Source organism: Podarcis raffonei, chromosome 6, assembly GCF_027172205.1.
Source record: "Podarcis raffonei isolate rPodRaf1 chromosome 6, rPodRaf1.pri, whole genome shotgun sequence".
Classification (NCBI taxonomy): Eukaryota; Metazoa; Chordata; class Lepidosauria; order Squamata; family Lacertidae; genus Podarcis; species Podarcis raffonei.
The window spans coordinates 10381000-10400038 of NC_070607.1; the positions used below are offsets into that span (position 1 = coordinate 10381000).

The window sequence follows — 19039 nt, forward strand, 5'->3', positions numbered from 1 at the left end:
CGTCAAATAAGGGACGGTTGACAGCTATGCTAAAACCACAGTTACTTTGCTACCAGCTGGAACTCGTCTAAGTTGAGTATCCTTTGTTTGGCGCAAGTTGTAGGTAGAGCAAAGGCACGGCAACTGCTTCTCAATTGTCCTGTTGTCTTTTCAAGGGAAGCCAGCAAGTTCAGCTTCCACCGCTCCACTACCTATAGCTGTCATTAAAGGGAGAACATATAAGCCCAAATCCACAGTCCCACATTCCATGTGATTGTGTAACCCTAGCCCTTGGCTAAGGTTGCCAAACTCCTTGTGTTTTCAAAGAAGGTTGCTCACAAACATCCACAGAACATTTTAAGGCAACTCTGTTTATCACACAGACACACACCAGTACCCCTAAAGACCGTTCCAAGGGAAAGGGGCATCTATCTGCATCAACAAGTTAACTCCTAGTGCTCTGTGCCTGAGAGATAAAGAACCACGTGAGCATGGACTCTCCATTTGTCAAAAGTCTCTGGAGCTCAGCTGGAGTGTGGATTTCCCTCTAGACACTGAAGAGACAATCTGCTTAATCCAGGCAACAGAGGAAGCCAGGTAAGAAATGCCATTTCCCTACGGTACTTTGGTTCTTCAACCTTTTTATCTCTTGACTCTTCAAGTCAAACCACATATCTGAGAAATCTGTGACCAGATCAGCCATCTCTCTCTCAATCTCTCTCTCAGTCTCTCTCTCTCTCATTGGGGTCAGAGCAGCAATGCTGGAGGCAGAAGTATTTCACTCTTTCCCCCATTGTGCTATTTTCCAGATCTACCTCTCGCACCTACAATGCTCACACTCTCTGCTTCCTCCACCAAATGCAAATACTGTACCTGTAATCTCTGGCCAGGGGACAGTTTTGATTTGTCAAAGTGGTGCAGAGTAATGTGTTAAAAACCCCTTGCGCCAATCAAATTTAATGAAGGGGAGATCTGGTCACAAATCTCTCACCAACATGTGAGGTTTGCCCCGTTCTTTCTAAATGCTCAGTTCGGATTTTTGTGCCCTCGCTGAGCATTTAAAAATGGTTTTGCTTTTTCTGTTTCCCGAAGAGAGAATGAGGAATTTCTGCCTTGTGTGTGCTGAAGTACTCTGATTTATACGTAATTGTTTTATCTCATATGGTACAAGGGCAGCTCACTATCGAAATCATTAAACAAAGAACTACAAACATTTCACAATACTGAAATACAGAACATCAGCGGTGCATGAAAGCAGCTGATAAAAATGATATAAAAACGATCCAAATGTCAAACTTTCCCAAAGTCCTAAGTAAATAGGTCCATCTGCAACCGGCAGCCAAAAGTTACCGTAATCATAATTTCTGCATGACAAGTTGAAATAACATTAGGAAGTTTACTTGAATGATTTTAAGAGACGTATATGAGTATTGTACAAATATATCTACTATACACTATTATGTAAAGTACAAACTTATATCTTAAATCATACAACTTACGTTTTCAAACTACTCAATCATGAGCTTTCCTGAACAGCAAACCACTTCAAAATCTGAGATGTCACTCTTGCATCCTCATAGTTTCTTAAAGTGCCACCAATATTTACTATTAAGGGGTGCTACTGTCATAATTCCAATTCTTATTTCCTATCTGCATTTAAGAAGTCAATATTTGGCAAAATCTACTAATACATAAGTTGATCCGTTACATAAAATTTCATTAATTTTCTTTCTTTTTTTTCCATAAGGAAATATCAAAATATCACATTGGTAACATTTTTCAAATAAAGAACAACAAAACAGATCATAATTATCCAAAACCAGCTATACTTTAATCATAGTTGCTCTTCCTTTAACCAGATTTTATATTCGCTTTCTTAATATCTAATTTGCATTATTTGACTTACATAATTTACATGATACAGATTAAATCATTCCATATTTTTCCTTCATTTCCTTCCCAACCTAGGGAACCTCATTCTATATTTCCTCTGTTTATATTTGGGTCAATGAATTTTATAAAAGGTCTCTAGTTATCCCCTCCTCTTTTTTACTATTACAAATATGTTCACTTTGTCATTATAGCTATTTTCCCATGGTTTTATCAACTAATATTTAACGCTGCTTCTCATTATGTGGCTATTAGTATACCAGCTGTTACTAAGAGTCCAGTTTAATTCTGGGTACTGCTGCAAAACATTTTCCTTCAAATATCCAAGCTGCATAAATATTAGCTGAGTATTTCATTGAGTACAGTCCTATATTCTTTTCTTTTTTTGCCTTTTCTTATAAATATGGCTGGCTTTTCTTTAATTAATTACTGTGTTAATCAATGCATTTTCAAAATAATGAGTGGCAACCTGAATAGCTTTATGTAAATGAAATTGTCTGTCACAACTTTAACTGAATGTGTATATATAAAAATAAAAACACATTTTAAATGGTGCTCAGATGTGTGAAAATTATGCTGTAACCATGAGATCAGCTTTATACTCACCAGCCATAACCCAACGTAGAATTAAGCATTCTGAATGCCACTGAAATCAACAGGCTTAAATGTGTATAGGTTTCTGTTGGATTATGGCCAATTAATATACTCACAATTTTTAAAGCCAGAGGAATTTAGTCTTCAAGTTTATTCCAGGTATCACTGCTCTGTACCTACCTAATTTGTGTTTTCCTGTAGTCCTGACTCTAAACTGAATTCAGACGTTCAATTTAAGGTGACAGCAAAGCAGAGTAGCTTTTTTACCCTATAACCTGAAAGAATAATAATGCTTATAGAAGTATGAATTTAACCTTGGAAATGAGATTTGTCCTCATTTCTCCTCTTTCGTAGGCTTCAGTAGATAACGCATCTCACACGATCCCTTGCTGTGATAAGAAAGCAATAGAGGTCCCCTTTTGCAAGTTGCAAAACCATTTTTTAAACCCCAATTCCCATGTCACACATTAATCCAATATAACCAATATCTCTTCTCCTCAACTATGGCCTCATCCAGACTTCTTTGGTGCTGCATTTTGAGGCACAGTTCCATGCTTTAAAGTTTCATGTCCAAGCATCGTTGTTGTTTTGTCCCGGTGCTTTTCCCGGGAAAAACCCACCCTTTGCTATCTTCTCCCCCCAATAAGGCATGCGACATAATTTATGGATGGTTCCCTCTTCATCTCATTCCATGTTGAAGTTGAATTTCTGCAGATGAAATGTCACATTTTAGTCAGAGGCTTAGCAAGGTGAGGTGGCACCCAGTGCAAAAAAATTTTTCACACACACACACACACACACACACACCACATTGCAATCCCCCCCCAAATTTTTTTATTGATTTTCCAAATTTATAATGAATATAACACTCCAAGAAAAAACACATTACAATCCTAAAAAGAAGAGAAAAAAGAAAAGAAAAAGCAAACATATAGACACATATTACTTCTAAGACCTAATTTAATTTTCATTGTTAACTGACTTCCTCGAATCCCCCCTAACTGAGTTTCATTGAATCACCTCCAATATCTTCTTCCTAATCAAATTAACTCCTTCGATTTACTATCTTCTTCTTTTTTCATAATTATCTAAATCCATAGTATTTTACACTTCATTCTGACTCTAATCCTAGGCCTGTTTGATACTTTCCAGTGACTTCTACTTATCTTATGTTACAATATTTGGCTAAATAGTCTTTGAATTTCTTCCAATCTTCTTGATATTCCTCTTCTTTCTGATCGCAGATTCTTCCAGTCAGGTCGGCTAGCTCCAAAAAGTCTAACATCTTCATCTGCCATTCTTCTACTGTTGGACCCCACATTGCAATTTTTGGGAATGTTGCCCAGAGTTGTTGAGCTTTTTAGGGAGGGTACCCAAAGTTGTTAAGGTTTTATTAGGAAGGGTTTTATTAGGAAGGGTATCCGTGAAACAGATACGCCCGCAGATTGCGCAAATCCAACCAACGATCACATAAATAATGGCCATGGTGCCCACCTGAAAGGTGCCAAAACTGAGTTCCGACTGATAAAAAGCCCTGCCTATAACCATGCACACTTGCCCCAGAGCAGACACGTACAGCGTTGCACTGTAAATTGGTAGTGCTACCCACAGATTTCTCACCAATGGGAGAAGTGGGTATAAAATTAATACAATTAATGGTGAAAACTTTCTTGTGGCAAGTTGCACAGTCTCCTTTAGTTGCCGTATATCAGACAAGGCAGTAGTTTGCACGATCGGCAGTTGGATTTTCACTATCGGCGGGTGGTGCTGGCCTGCCGGGGGTGCGAGCACTGCCTGCCAGGGGGTGCCGGCACCACCCGCCGATCGTGAAAATCCGACCGCCGATCGCATAAAGCCGCCCTCTGGGGATACCAGCGCCGCCTGCTGGGGGGGGGGTTGCCAGGCTGATCGTTGGGCGTATTGCGCGATCAGCGGACGGATTTTCACGACGGCGATCACTCCAATCGCAAAAATCCATCTGCCGGGAGTGCAAGTGCCGCCACGCCGATCCGCCCGGGGGATTTTGTCACCCCCCCAGGCAAGACACCAGGGGCAGACAGCACCCCCCGCAACCCCCTTGCGACGCCTCTGATTTTAGTAGCTTGGAGCACTTTCCAACATCATTAAGCGATCGTTAAAACGCTAGTGTGAATGTACTTTCTATATTGTCAGGTCAGGGTCCTGCGAGTTTAAGATGTGATGTGGCTGCTATTTGGATCATTTGAAATACGCTTAGATTCTTGGATCATATGTCTGTGGGGAGGGTCATGTAAACACTGCTTGGAACATCTGTCCCTCACTTCCCTCTCGCCTTATGCAAAGAAAGCCTGTGTGAAGGATCATGTGAATACCGTTCGGGTCATTTGAAATGTGATGTGGACGCTTCTCGGATCATGCTGCTTGCAACGTGATGTGACATTGCTCGAATCATCTGCCCTGATTGGCACAATGTCACTATTCTTAACTGTGTGGTTCTTGGCAAAGACTCCCCAGAAGGGGCATCAACGCAAACACATTTCATCTAAATTTGCCAACGAATGAAAAGTGATATGCCTTTGTTGGTTCATTCCAGTCAATGGGAAAGACATCTAAGGCTTCGGGAAATGACCTCTGTCCACAGATCTGGGGTGAAGCACAAGCCTGTGAGCAAAGGTAGCACACTCCTAGCGTTAATAAGAGGACAGAAGTGTCCTTCTGATTCAAGGGAGAAATGTAAGCTGTGCCTTTGATCTTTCCTTCCCATAGGGGACCATGGCTAAGAAAGTTGCCATTATCGGTGCTGGAGTGAGCGGGCTGACATCCATGAAAGGCTGCCTGGAGGAAGGCCTTGAGCCCACTTGCTTTGAACAAAGCAGTGACATCGGGGGACTATGGAGATTCACAGTAAGTCAGGAGACTTGTTGCTTGAAAGGTTAGAACACTGAATGAATGTATCTTGGGAAGCTTCCACTACAACCCACAGAGGGACACGCCCCGATTCTGATAGTTGTGTTCTGTGGCTAAGCTCCTATCGACCTCAGCTGCCAGTAATATGTAGGAAGGTACCTAGTTCTAAAAGTCTTCATCAACTGATAGTTGTCCTCACCTTCGCCAGCACTCAAGTTTCTGGCTGAATTGCATTGCTCCAGAAAGGAAGTGGCTGAAATTGTGTGCATAGGTGCTGGGACATTGCATGGCAGACTATACTGCCAGACTCATCCTCATCCAGTGTTAGTCACTAAGAGCCAAACCAGGTGTGAAATATATTTTCAGTAATGTAAATAGTTTCATGCCATTCGTGTCTTCCACATGGGTGTAGCCAGGATTTTTGTTAGGGGAGGGGGCAGCCAAATTTGTTGAGCTTTCTTTTCAGGAAATCAAAGCTGTCGAGCAATGTTTGCAAGAGGAGATCTTTGTGCAGTGGATTATGCCACAGCAGGCAGATCTGCCCATACGGCACACATAATCTGCCGCCTGAGGTAGAAATTTCATCTTGCCTTATGACAGAGCTGCTTTTCATCCTGAATTGTGCCAAAATAAAATTGGCTTGTCCCTCAGCAGTCACAAACCAAACAATGTGCTGATGGTTTAATAAATGCCCTCCACTTTTGAACATAACTGGGTGGATTGTTTCACCCTCGCTCCTAGAACTGGAAGATCTGTGACCAATTGATTGTAGTCATGTGGATTATTTACCCTCTACTGTGCTTTTTTGAACAATAGCATCTTAGGAACACTGGGAGCGCCCCATTCCATTTCTTTATAGTATGTAAACAGCTTTCATCCGAGGATGAACTGGATTTCCTTTTGGATGAATTTTTGTTGTTATTATTTTTCATTACATATATCAAAAACTTGTTCAAAATGGCTTCTCTTGGAATATTTTTTATCCTGTTGCGGATGTCAGATGACTCATGGGTGCACTGGATTGCATAGACAGGGAGATGAATGTTTTGGTTGTGACACCTTGCTGGGAATGCATTATATCTCTATGGAGATTTTGAGACCAATTGGGTTATTAGTCATAGCACTTTAATGGAGCCTCCATGTTCAGAGATAGTGAACCACCTGGCAACAGTTGATTGAGAAGCAAACAATGGTGAGGAGCTTTTGCCTTCATGCTATGTGTGTGGGATTCTTGGAGGCATCTGCCTCACCTTCACTGGAATCAGGACAGTGGACAAAATGGAACTAGGGTGTGATCAAGCAGGGATCTTCTTATTGCTCCCTAGGAAAAGGTGGAAGAAAACAGGGCTAGCATCTACAACTCTGTCGTCACCAATTCCTCCAAAGAGATGTCCTGCTTCAGTGACTTTCCAATGCCTGACCACTTTCCAAACTTCCTGCACAACTCCAAGTTCCTGGAATATTTGCGACTGTATGCAAAGCACTTTGGTCTGCTCAAGTATATCAGGTTCAAGGTATGTTGATTTAATTCACTCAATACTATCTCCTGTTTCTTTCTGAGAGCTAAATTTGGTATAATGTTAAGAAGACAAGAGAATCCATTAGCTCTGGTAAAGAGTGATGATGCTTGGACAATTCTTTTTCAAAATTTTTGATGTCTGTAGAACGTCCACCACACATGGAACGAGTCCGCTTTTTTTCATACAGTACCAACACTCACTAGCAGTTACAACCACGTAGTCCAAACCCCTGCAATGTAGTAATCTTAACTAAAGCACCCATGACAGATGGCCACCCAACCTCTGCTTAAAAACCTCCAAGGAAGGAGAGTCCACCACCTTCATTTGAAGATGGCTATCATATCTCCTCTCCACCTCCTCTTATCCAGGCTAAACATACTCAATTCCCTCAACTGTTCTTCATAAGTAGTTCCTTGGTTTCCAGACCTTTGATCATCTTGGCCGTCCTCTTCTAGCTTCTCAATATCCTTCGAAAAGCCCTTCAAAAATTTCCCCTTCAGAACTTCCTGCTGTTCAATGAAGTGGGGAGCGAGGAACGTGGTGTCAGAGAAAACTGGTTGCAAAGTAATCGTGTCATTTTTTCTGGCTTCATGGTAGACCACCGTCATCAGTTTAGAAAAAAGCCAAGATTACGCTACCACTGGCCAATGGACCATGGTCACAGAGACAGATGGAAAGCAGGAGTCATTCATCTTCGATGCTGTCATGATCTGCACTGGCCACCAGATAGAAGCATACACCCCAGTGGAGTCTTTTCCTGGTAAGGTTTCTTCAGCCTAACAGAGAGTTGAAACCCTGAACTTATTTCAGTTGACAACACAGTGTCTGGTTGGGTTTGTGAGGTTCAGTGACCAGGCATGAGGTCATGCTGGACCAACTAGAAGAGGCAAGTAAGGCAAGCATCCGGGGTGCCAGAATTCAAGAGACTCTTCTCACCTTAGTTATGAGCTTTCAAGGAGAGACCTGCTGCTTGAACTTTTGGAGGAGGGGCAGCTTAACAGAGGCAGCTTAGCAGATCAACACCATTTCAGGGGGGATGATAAGATCAAGAGTGTTCTAATCTCCATAATTTGCCTCAGGCATAGACAGCTATAAGTGGAAGGAGGGGGAGAAATGAAGGGACAAAAATGACAAATACAAACAAAAAAATGGTTTCGCAGCCAACTCTTATTGAATGTGCTATAGTTATTCTCTGCAGGGGGAAGGGCTGGGAATGAGCAAAAGAAAATTTTAGGTGAGCCCTGGGTAGGGATTAAGGTCCTTCATATGCCTGTGCAGATAAATATCCTCATTCCCTTGCCCTTAAAGGTAAAGGTAAAGGGACCCCTGACCATTAGGTCCAGTTGTGGACAACTCTGGGGTTGCAGCGCTCATCTCGCTTTACTGGCCGAGGGAAGCCGACGTTTGTCCGCAGACAGCTTTTCCGGGTCATGTGGCTAGCATGACTAAGCCACTTCTGGTGAAACCAGAGCAGCGCACAGAAACACTCTTTACCTTCCTGCTGGAGCGGTATCTATTTATCTACTTGCACTTTGACGTGCTTTCGAACTGCTAGGTTGGCAGGAGCAGGGACCGAGCAACGGGAGCTCACCCCATTGCGGGGATTCGAACCGCCAACCTTCTGATTGGCAAGCCCTAAGCTCAGTGGTTTAGACCACAGCACCACCTGCGTCCCTTGCCCTTACATCCCCCACAATTCCACATGAGAAATCCTTTCCTATCTCATTCCCTCAAATATATGATTTTGACATGTCTCTTCATCCCCAGTTGTGCTATGTGGTGAAAACAAATCAAGCATTGTTGCCTAATTTGTTCAACTTTTGCATATTTTTTCCCAAATTCTGGATTCCCCCCCACCCATATCAGAGTTCCAAATGTATTTATCTTAGCCAACTCACACTTGGAATTCCTAGGGGAAGGGGGAGATACATCGGATAGAAGATTTGGCAGAAAATGATGGCTCAGAGGGAGACATAATCAAGCTCACCCTTCTGATGCCATAAAACAAACCCTCTACTGCTTTGCTTAGAAGAGGCCATAGTTAACATGTTTTTGTCCTTAGCATGCTCTTTGGATGTAAAATAAAAATAGGAATTAAAAAACAACAACCATAGCTCCACTAGATCACTGACTCTACAAATATATACTGATTTAAAGTCATTGACTTTCACATTCTAAAAGGCTACTTTCTTGTACTGCATACTGCACCCATGTTTGATCACAAAACGGGTTAGTCACTTGGCTAAAGCTATATTGTTTTTACCAGTTTTTTCCTCTCGTGAGAAGATATATTTGAGGGAATAGCATTCTTCCACTACAGATGAGCCAAGCAAAGTTTGTCTTGTACCTGAATGCTGTGATATCCTGATCTGGAATCTATCCAAAAACAGCTTTTTGCAACTATTAAGTTATTCTGCGAGTGCTGTAGCAACTCTTTGCTTCATGGCAGGTTTTGAAAAGTTCCAGGGAAACTATTTCCACAGCCGAAATTACAAAAACCCTGATGGGTTCAATGGGAAGACTGTTGTGATCATTGGGATGGGGAATTCGGCTGCTGACATCGCTGTGGAGATCTGCAGGAAGGCGAAGAAGGTAAAGAGGCTGTTTGGGGAGAGGGGTGATGTGAAGAATTGGATATCTTCTTGATAGGCATGGATTACAAAACAAAATAGATGGAACCCAACCTAAGGTGGACTTACCCACGCGATGGCTGGCAGCAGGACCCACTGACTGAAGGAAGGAGCAGAGAGAGAGGAGGAAGAATGGGAAGAAGGTTTACGGTAAGAAAGAGGAGGATAGATGTAAACAGATATTGTAACAGTAAATGTTATTTTATAGATACCCTGCCTGTCAGGAACTCAAGTCCGCTGGCTGATAAAGTAAGAACAGCTAAGAGATCAGCAGCGGAAAACATTAAAAAGCAGCTGAACATACATATACAAAAACATATATAAATATGTCCTGGGCGCAAAATTCTTAGGGGCACAAGATTTCAAAACCCCGTGCTACTTCAATACAGCTGTGCCCTTCCATCACAGGGCTCTGTTGAACACGGCTTCTTCCTGTGAACCAGGAAGTGACCTCTCCAGGCAACGAAACAACTCTTCTTGTCTTATCTCTGTGGCTGCAATCTCCTGGGTGATGCAGACTCTATTAGGCTGTTGAATTTGCATGCATACTAAGTCCGTTCCCCTCTCTCCCCCTCCCCCTCTGTGTGGCCCGGGACCCTTGCAACCCACGCTACGCCACTGGATTTGTGAAGGAGAGAGGAAGCTTTGAGAGAGTTTTGGGGGCTCATCGGCTTCTCTTGCTGCCCCACAGGTTTTCCTCAGCACAAGGGGAGGCACCTGGGTGATGAGCCGAGTGTATGACAATGGCTATCCTTGGGACACCATCTTTCACACTCGCTTCAACGACTTGATCCGAAATTCTGCCCCTTGGTTCCTTTTGCAATGGATGACGGAACGGAAAATGAACCAGTGGTTTAGCCACGAGAACTATGGCTTGGTGCCTCGAAACAGGTATATAGTTCAGGCCTAGGCAAACTCGGCCCTCCAGATGTTTTGGGACTACAACTCCCATCATCCCTAGCTAACAGAAACAGTGGTTAGGGATGATGGGAATTGTAGTCTCAAAACATCTGGAGGGCCGAGTTTGCCTAGGCTTGATATAGCTGGCCATTTTGCTTCAAATCTGACCTGGGTTTGTTGCCAGGGTTATTGCAAGACACAACAAGAGATGAAAATCAGTTAGACACAAATTCTGTCAGTCCTATGCTTCCATCCATCTCCTTTTTGAAAAGGCATGTGATCCCTGTGTTTAGACCGGGAAATCTGTGAGAAGAATTTCGCACCATCTGAGGATGCTACTGCCTGTTGTGCCTCTGCATGGATCGCTGATCTGGGCTTTCCATCATCCAGCCAGCAGAGTAAACCTAAAATAGATTCACAAACAGAAATACAGAAACTGGTCTCCTTTGAGGACAGGTGATCCTTACTTCTTATAAGCATTCTTATAAGAAGTACATATTTGGGGGTGTAAGTGTAACAGGTCCAGCCTGACTTCAAGTCAAGGAAAAAGTGTGCAACTTGACCAAAACTTTGGGAAATGTAAGTACCGTATTTTCCTTTTTTTTTTTAAAGATATTTATTAAATTTTCCAATTTTTTTAAACAAACAAACAAACAAAAACAGAACAAACAAAAAGATTAAAAAAGACATATAGTTCATAAAACATACTTTCCAATAACAAATTTCTCAGACCTCCTCATACTTCTCCTCCTTGTATTCCATTAAAATTATTTGTTCAGCAAATCCTTCACTTAAAGCATTACAGCTTATAATATTACCTTATTTTCCAGACCCTTTTTTCCCATCTATGTTCCTTTATATCATTACAGCTAGAAACCACTCAATTTCAATCCAACACCATTTAACTTTCATTAATTTTGCAATATTTCTGTAAATAGTCCTTAAATTTTTTCCAATCTTCTTCTGCCGACTCTTCTCCCTGGTCACGGATTCTGCTCGTCATCTCTGCTAGTCCCATACATTCAATCAGTTTCATCTGCCATTCTTCCAGAGTGGGTAGATCTTGTGTCTTCCAATACTTTGCGATGAGTATTCTTGCTGCTGTTGTTGCATACATGAAAAAAGTTCTGTCCTTCTATGGCACCACTTGGCCGGCCATGCCCAAGAGAAAGGCCTCTGGTTTCTTCAAGAAGGTATATTTAAATACCTTTTTCAATTCATTATATATCATTTCCCAGAAAGCCTTAATCCTGGGGCACGTCCACCAAAGGTGAAAGAATGTACCTTCATTTTCCTTACATTTCCAACATTTATTGTCGGGCAAATGATAGATTTTTGCAAGCTTGACTGGGGTCATGTACCACCTGTATATCATTTTCATAATATTCTCTCTTAAGGCAATAAGTACCGTATTTTCCCATGTATAACACCCCCCCGTGTATAAGACATCCCCTATTTTTGGGGACTCCAAATTAAGAAAATGGGGGGAAGATTGCCCAGAGTTGTTGAGCTTTTTTGGGGGGGGGAATTGACAAAGATTGCTCATCCGCATGACCACACACATTGCCCATTCGCCACCAACAGCCTCCAATCGCCTGCCTAATAGCAGCAGCGGCAGCCAATCGAAAGCAGCCATTGCCACAGCCACCACTCACACACCCAATCACCTTGACAGTCTCCGGATAGGTGCAGCAACTAATCAACTGTCCCGCCAATCAACTTTCTCTTTTTTGAAGAGAAAAACCTCGTCGAATACACGGAAAAGTACGGTATGTTTGAACCCTATGAAGCACTGTAGAGGAGTTATGTTCCAGGGATTGCACCTAAAGCCAAAATTGCCTATACAAGTGAAATATATTCAGAGACGCAAAGTGATTTCATGCTCTTTATTCAGCTCATAGTGGTGAGGAGGAATGAATGAAAGTCCCCTCAAAGTATCTGCTTTATATACATTATTTACACAATGGGCTGCACATGATTGGCTAATTCTGGAATTCTACTGTAAGCCAATCAGGTTGTGGATTCACTTATATCTGGAGCATGATTGGGTGGTTTCTGCCAACCAATCATACTGCTGCATTGTTCTAGGACCAATCAGACTGCTGCATTCTGAATCCTATTGTTCTAGGACCAATCAGACTGCTGCAGTTTGGATCCTATTCAACTCAGTACATAACACCAAGCAATCCTTGTTTTACATGTGGTTTCCATTCCAGACATAGGGATGCGGGTGGTGCTGTGGTTTAAACCACTGCACTGCTTGGACTTGCCGATCGGTGGTTGGCAGTTCGAGGCCCCGCGACGGGGTGAGCTCCCGTTGCTCGGTCCCTGCTCCTGCCAACCTAGCAGTTCGAAAGCACGTCAAAGTGCAAGTAGATAAATAGGTACCGCTCTGGCGGGAAGGTGAATGTCATTTCCGTGCGCTGCTCTGGTTCACCAGAAGCGGCTTAGTCATGCTGGCCACATGACCCAGAAGCTGTTGGGGACAAACGCCGGCTCCCTCGGCAAGTAAAGCGAGATGAGCGCTGCAGTCCCAGAGTCGTCCATGACTGGTCTTAATGGTCAGGGGTCCCTTTACCTTTACTTCCATTCCAGACACTTCACCCTTCGGTGGAGCGCATATAACCCCATTCAGCCCCATTCCACCCCTGCCCCTTTTCATGACATTGTAGGGACGCCTGCCCTCTTTCCACCCCTTTTCTATTAATTTTTACTATCTTTCCCCCCCACAAAAAGCTGAATGCACTCAAGTCAAATGCACATAGGTTGGTGGCTTACTGTATTATTGGTGGAGAATAAGAACAGTGTTATCCCTTCCAGTTTCTGAGCATGTTTCTCCACTCTCATTTTGCCTTCCAGATCCCTGATGAAAGAGCCAGTGTTCAATGATGACTTGCCTAGCCGTATCCTCTGTGGTGCTGTGATGGTGAAACCACTCATCAAGGAGTTCACCGAGAGCTCCGTCATTTTTGAAGATGGAACTGTAGAGGAGAATGTGGATATTGCCATCTTTGCAACAGGCTACACGGTTGCGTTTCCTTTTCTGGACAAGTCAGTGATCAAGGTGGAAGACAATCGGGTCCCGTTGTATAAACACGTCTTTCCTCTTCATCTGGAGAAGCCAACGCTGGCTGTTATTGGCCTCATCCAGCCCCTTGGGCCTATCATGCCCACTGCAGAGCTGCAAGCTCGCTGGGCAACCAGAGTCTTTAAGGGTAAGATTCTGGTTCTGATTATACAGCTCAGTCAGGGTGCATAGTACAAAAGAACAGTTCCTTGCCTTGAGGAGGTTGCAATCTAACATTTTACAATAGAGTAAACAAAATAAGAAGCAGAAGGGGGTGAATGTGGAGGTAAACAGGAAATAACAATTATACCTTTAGTGAACCATTGTTTTGCTTTGCCTTGCTACTCATGTAGTTTGGCAATTTTCAAAGTTAGGATATCAGATTACAGTGGAATTTTGGGTTGCGAACGTGATCCGTGCGGGAGGCATGTTCGCAACCCGAAGCATTCGCAACCTGCAGCGCCACGTCTGTGCACATGTGTGACGCAATTCAGCGGTTCTGCGCATGCGCAAAGCACAATTTAGTGTTTCTGCGCATGCGTGAGTGCCAAAACCCGGAAGTAAGCCGTTCTGGTTCTTCCAGGTTTCGGCGCATCCATAACCTGAAAACGTGTAACCCGAAGCGTCTGTAACCCGAGGTACCACTGTAATTACACATTTGACGTGTCCCCAAATTTAAAATTTGGATATTTTGATAGTTCTTTGATTATAAAATCCAGTTTTGCGGTTGAAACACGAGTTGTAGGCATACACAGTGTCCCATCAAAATAGAGAGCCAAAGACACCATAAATCCTAATCAAAACCTTAAAAATCCAATATCCAAAATCTGGGCAGCTTGATCATGGATTTGTAATAATAATGGTTATGACAATCAGCATTTATATAAAGCTGCCCAAGAACTGCACATAGACTATCTTGGCAATTGCACCTACAGCTTTCTGAAACGGGCCAATGTTGTCACTGCACCGCTACCAATCAGGCAGCTGAAGATGAGAGATGAGTGGCTTGCTTACGTGAGATTTGAACTGGGAACTCCCTCAAGCACAGCCATCTTCTCCCAGCCTTGGGATGCCTACGTGGGCACTAAGGGAAGGGAGAAGGAAATTGGGTGGGACAATATGTGGTCTTTCTGACTTTCAGTATCATGGGGTAGATAGACTCCAAGGCTGTGAAGCAAGAATTGGCTGGTGGGAAAAGTAGAGGCACTTGGCCAAAGGCACTTGCTGGGGAAGGAATGGAACTCGTTTACTTCTTGACCTGTTAAAGGGGTCACGGCCAAGCAGGGCCGTCTTTAGCATATCTGGTGCCGTGGTGCAAAGATCCCTCCGGTGCCCCACCGGCAACTCCAAAACAAGGGAGGGAGCGGTAGAAAATGTCCTCTGCCTCCCCCACTGGCCCGATCCCCGGCGTGGTGGCGGTGATCAAGGAGGAAAATGTGGTGGCGGACATGCTCTCCAGCATCAGGGCACTCGAGAAGGCAGCCCAGGAAGGCTGCACGCCGCCTTTCACCAGAAAGCAGGAGAAGGACAATGACCAGGAGCAGGACAGTCTTTAGCAAATGCAGAGGTTTGGGAGGGAAGCTACGTGCAGCTTCCATCCTAAGCCTCTGCGGGGAGCGCTCTCCTCCTGTGGAGGCTTGGGAAGGAAGCTGCATGCCTGCCAGCCATATAGTTGGCGGGTCGCAGCTAGCAGGCATGCAGGGAAAAGGGAGGCTGCCAGCAAAGCCACGCAGCTCCCCCACCCGCTAGGGTGCCCCTGAGAGTGTGGCACCCTGGCGCAATAAACCACTAAGACAAATGCGAAAGACAGCTCTGCGGCCAAGTTGCAGACCTCTTGCAGACCTCCTGCAACAGTTGGGAAGTCGGCTCTGATGGCTTAGTCTCTTGGGGACGCCTCCCCCCACTATGATTTTATGAAGGTTTTTTTTGGGGGGGGTTGGCTGTTCTTTTAACCAGATTGCTCCTTATGGCATCATTCACTAAAACAGTGGGTCCACCTGTTGCACATTAAAACCAAAGCACTCTTATGTGCCGTAGATCTCTTCTGGTTCGCTCTGGTGCATTTTGAATGAGCCAGATGTTGTGGCTATGGCAAAAGGGGTCAAACTATGATTTCAGTTGGCTGTGTTGCTCTGTGCACCTTGCATCGCTTGCCTCTTGGTTTTCTTACTTCTTCTTCCTTTTCCCTCCTGGCAGTGATAAGTATTTTGACTGGGATCTTGTTGAGATTGGGACTTGCCACTCTGTAAAAGACAACATGCATTGATGGTGCTGCGTAACTCATTATATTTGCTACACAGGTTAAGAAAAGCATTCCAGCCTATGGTCAAACCACAACATACATTTTAAAGCACATGGCTCCCCCCCCCCAAGAATTGTGGGAACTATAGTTCACCCCTCACACAGCTCCAGTTCCCAAGATTCTTTGCAAATGTAACAGCTTTGCAGTATATTAACTTTCCATTATCAGAGTTAAAGAAATCAATATTCTGGAGAACCACTTTATTAAAGTGAGGAAAGCTACACATCATTCTTATTAAAGATGTAAAGTGGTACCTCGGGTTACATACGCTTCAGGTTACAGACTCCGCTAACCCAGAAATAGTACCTCAGGTTAAGAACTTTGCTTCAGGATGAGAACAGAAATCGTGCTCCGGCGGCACAGCAGCAGCAGGAGGCCCCATTAGCTAAAGTGGTGCTTCAGGTTAAGAACAGTTTCAGGTTAAGAACAGACCTCCGGAATGAATTAAGTTCTTAACCCGAGGTACCACTGTATATAAAAGCAAAATAGGGTTGCACGCCACCCTAGTCTCTGGCTGGTGCGAGATTCCAGGGATTCTAGGAACCTAGGCTCCATGTTTCCTTCTGGGAATGAGGCGCAGTGGTGACAGTGGTGTCTTTAGGATATATGGGTTATTTACACATGCATTTGCACCCTGAGATCTTGCAATAAAGGGTGGTATATAAATCAATCAATCAATCAAACAAATAACCTTAGTCTACAATGGAGAGGTTGATTAACACCCCTAAAGGGTCTTTCTTTCCCCATAGGGAAAGACTTCAGCCTCTCTGGCTTTTCAGCCTTCCGCTTTCCTATCCAGCTTCTAGCTCACAAAACCCAACCCTTTCAACCCTAAACTCTGGCTTTTGCCCTTCTCACTATCCGGCACACAGCCCCCTCTCGTTGCTTTCTTAATGGCTCATCACCCCAGGCAATGACCTCATCAGAAAGTTAGCCTGGCTTATATTTCAAGACTTGTTGGGTCCAGGCGTTAGAAAGGTCTGGCACCCACAAACTCATAAACAATAGATTGGCGTGGAGGGTGATGGGATGAGAAGCTATGAAAAGAAGTGGGGCAAAAGAGCTGGTCTCCTCTATCATGACTCCCCCCCAAGAATATATATTGTATACATGACCTCAGCCCCAACTCTTAATCTTTTTAGGGCTAAGTTTGCTGCCTTCAGAGAGCACTATGGTGGCTGACACCACCAAGAGGAACGAGAAGAGGATCAAATGGTAAGAGAAACATCCAATGCTTTATGGTTAATATCAGCTCCAGATCAGATGATGATGATGATGATGATGATGATGATTTATACCCTGCCCATCTGGCTGGGTATCCCCAGCCACTCTGAGTGGCTCCCAACAGAATATTAAAAACACGATAAAACATTCAACATTAAAAACTTCCCTAAACAGGGCTGCCTTCAAATGTCTTCTAAGAGTCATATAGTTGTTTATTTCCTTGACATCGGATGGGAGGGCGTTCCACAGGGCGGGCGCCACTACCAAGAAGGCCCTCTGGCTGGTTCCCTGTAACCTCGCATGGAGGGAACTGCCAGAAGGCCCTTGGAAGTGGACCTCAGTGTCTGGGCTGAACGATGGGGGTGGAAAAAGAATATAATAGAAGGGTGGACAACTTATAAGGTAAAGGGACCCCTGACCATTAGGTCCAGTTGTGGCCGACTCTGGGGTTGCGGCGCTCATCTCACTTTATTGGCCGAGGGAGCCGGCATACAGCTTCCACGTCATGTGTCCAGAATGACTAAGCCGCTTCTGGTGAACCAGAGCAGTACACGGAAACACCGTTTACCTTCCCACCGGAGTGGTACCTATTTATCTACTTGCACTTCGAACTGCTAGGTTGGCAGGAGCAGGGACCGAGCAACGGGAGCTCACCCTGTTGCAGGGATTCGAACCACCGACCTTCTAATCGGCAAGTCCTAGGCTCTGTGGTTTAACCCACAGCGCCACCCGTGTCCCGGATGACTTATAGAAATTTATTAAAACAGGAGGGAGGAGCGTATCAATTGAAAGAATTTAAGGAATTATCAGTGAAATTAACAACATGGATATAATATCAGCATTTGAACGAAGTAGTTAAGAAAGATAGGCTACGAGGGCTTGGGGAACAAATATGGATAGCTTCCACCTGCCAGATTCAAGATGAGTGCCCCTGCCTCCGCTTTTCTGCTACTAGACTTGTTCTTGCCTAAGTTATGTGCTCAAGATAAAATCATGTTATGCCTTCCAGGTCAAAGGCCTGGAAACGATGCCTTATGAGGAACGGCTAAGGGAGCTGGGCATGTTTAGCCTGGAGAAAAGGAGGTTAAGGGGTGAAATATTAAAGCCATGTTCAAATATATAAAAGGATGTCACATAGAGGAGAGAGAAAGGTTGTTTTCTGCTGCTCCAGAGAAGCGGACATGGAGCAATGGATCCAAACTACAAGAAAGAAGATTCCACCTAAACATTAGGAAGAACTTCCTGACAGTAAGAGCTGTTCGACAGTGGAATTTGCTGCCAAGGAGTGTGGTGGAGTCTCCTTCTTTGGAGGTCTTTAAGCAGAGGCTTGACAACCATATGTCAGGAGTGCTCTGATGGTGTTTCCTGCTTGGCAGGGGGTTGGACTCGATGGCCCTTGTGGTCTCTTCCAACTCTATGATTCTATGATTCTATGATTCTTCTCCACCTTAGATATTGGTGTGATTGATGTCTTTCTTCACCTTCAAAGGTTTGGCACCAGCCGCAGCCAGTCAATCCAAACGGATTTCATTGAGTATCTGGACGAGCTTGCTGCTCTCACAGGAGCAAAGCCACACCTGTTGACGCTCCTGCTGAGAGATCCCAAGCTGGCCTTGACCATCTTCTTTGGACCCTGCAGCCCATTCCAGTTCCGCCTGATGGGACCAGGGAAGTGGGATGGAGCCAGGAACGCCATCCTTACCCAGACACAGCGGATCATCAAGCCCACAAAAACTCGAACAGTGGGCAATTCTTCGAGTAATGCTCTGCTCTCCCTGCTTAAAATCCTTGGCTTCCTTGCTCTCTTGGTTGCAGTTTTCCTATCCGTTGGTCAGCGCTGAACTCTACCCAATGATGCAACAATGGCAAACTGCTGCTTTACTGATGCTTGCTTGCTCTTCAATGCATGTATAAGGGTCACACGGGGCCAACTTTCCACTCTCAAACTTGTGTCCCTCTTTCCTACAAACTTAGCAAATGGAAAGAAGGAAACGTCTGGGAAATAATTAAATAGGAACATACAGGCAAAGTATGGAAGGGCAAATCT

At 44.2% G+C, this 19039-nt stretch overlaps 1 protein-coding gene across 1 annotated transcript; it reads left to right on the forward strand.

Moving 5' to 3' along the window:
• Positions 1-266: 266 nt before the first annotated feature.
• On the forward strand, positions 267-18946 carry LOC128415321 (dimethylaniline monooxygenase [N-oxide-forming] 2-like). The gene is made up of 9 exons (XM_053391388.1): positions 267-576; positions 5209-5346; positions 6675-6863; positions 7467-7629; positions 9319-9461; positions 10191-10390; positions 13259-13614; positions 16911-16983; positions 18482-18946. The coding sequence occupies exons 2-9, from the start codon at positions 5215-5217 to the stop codon at positions 18831-18833; spliced, it is 1608 nt and encodes a 535-aa protein (XP_053247363.1). The 5' UTR covers positions 267-576; positions 5209-5214; the 3' UTR covers positions 18834-18946.
• Positions 18947-19039: the final 93 nt, after the last annotated feature.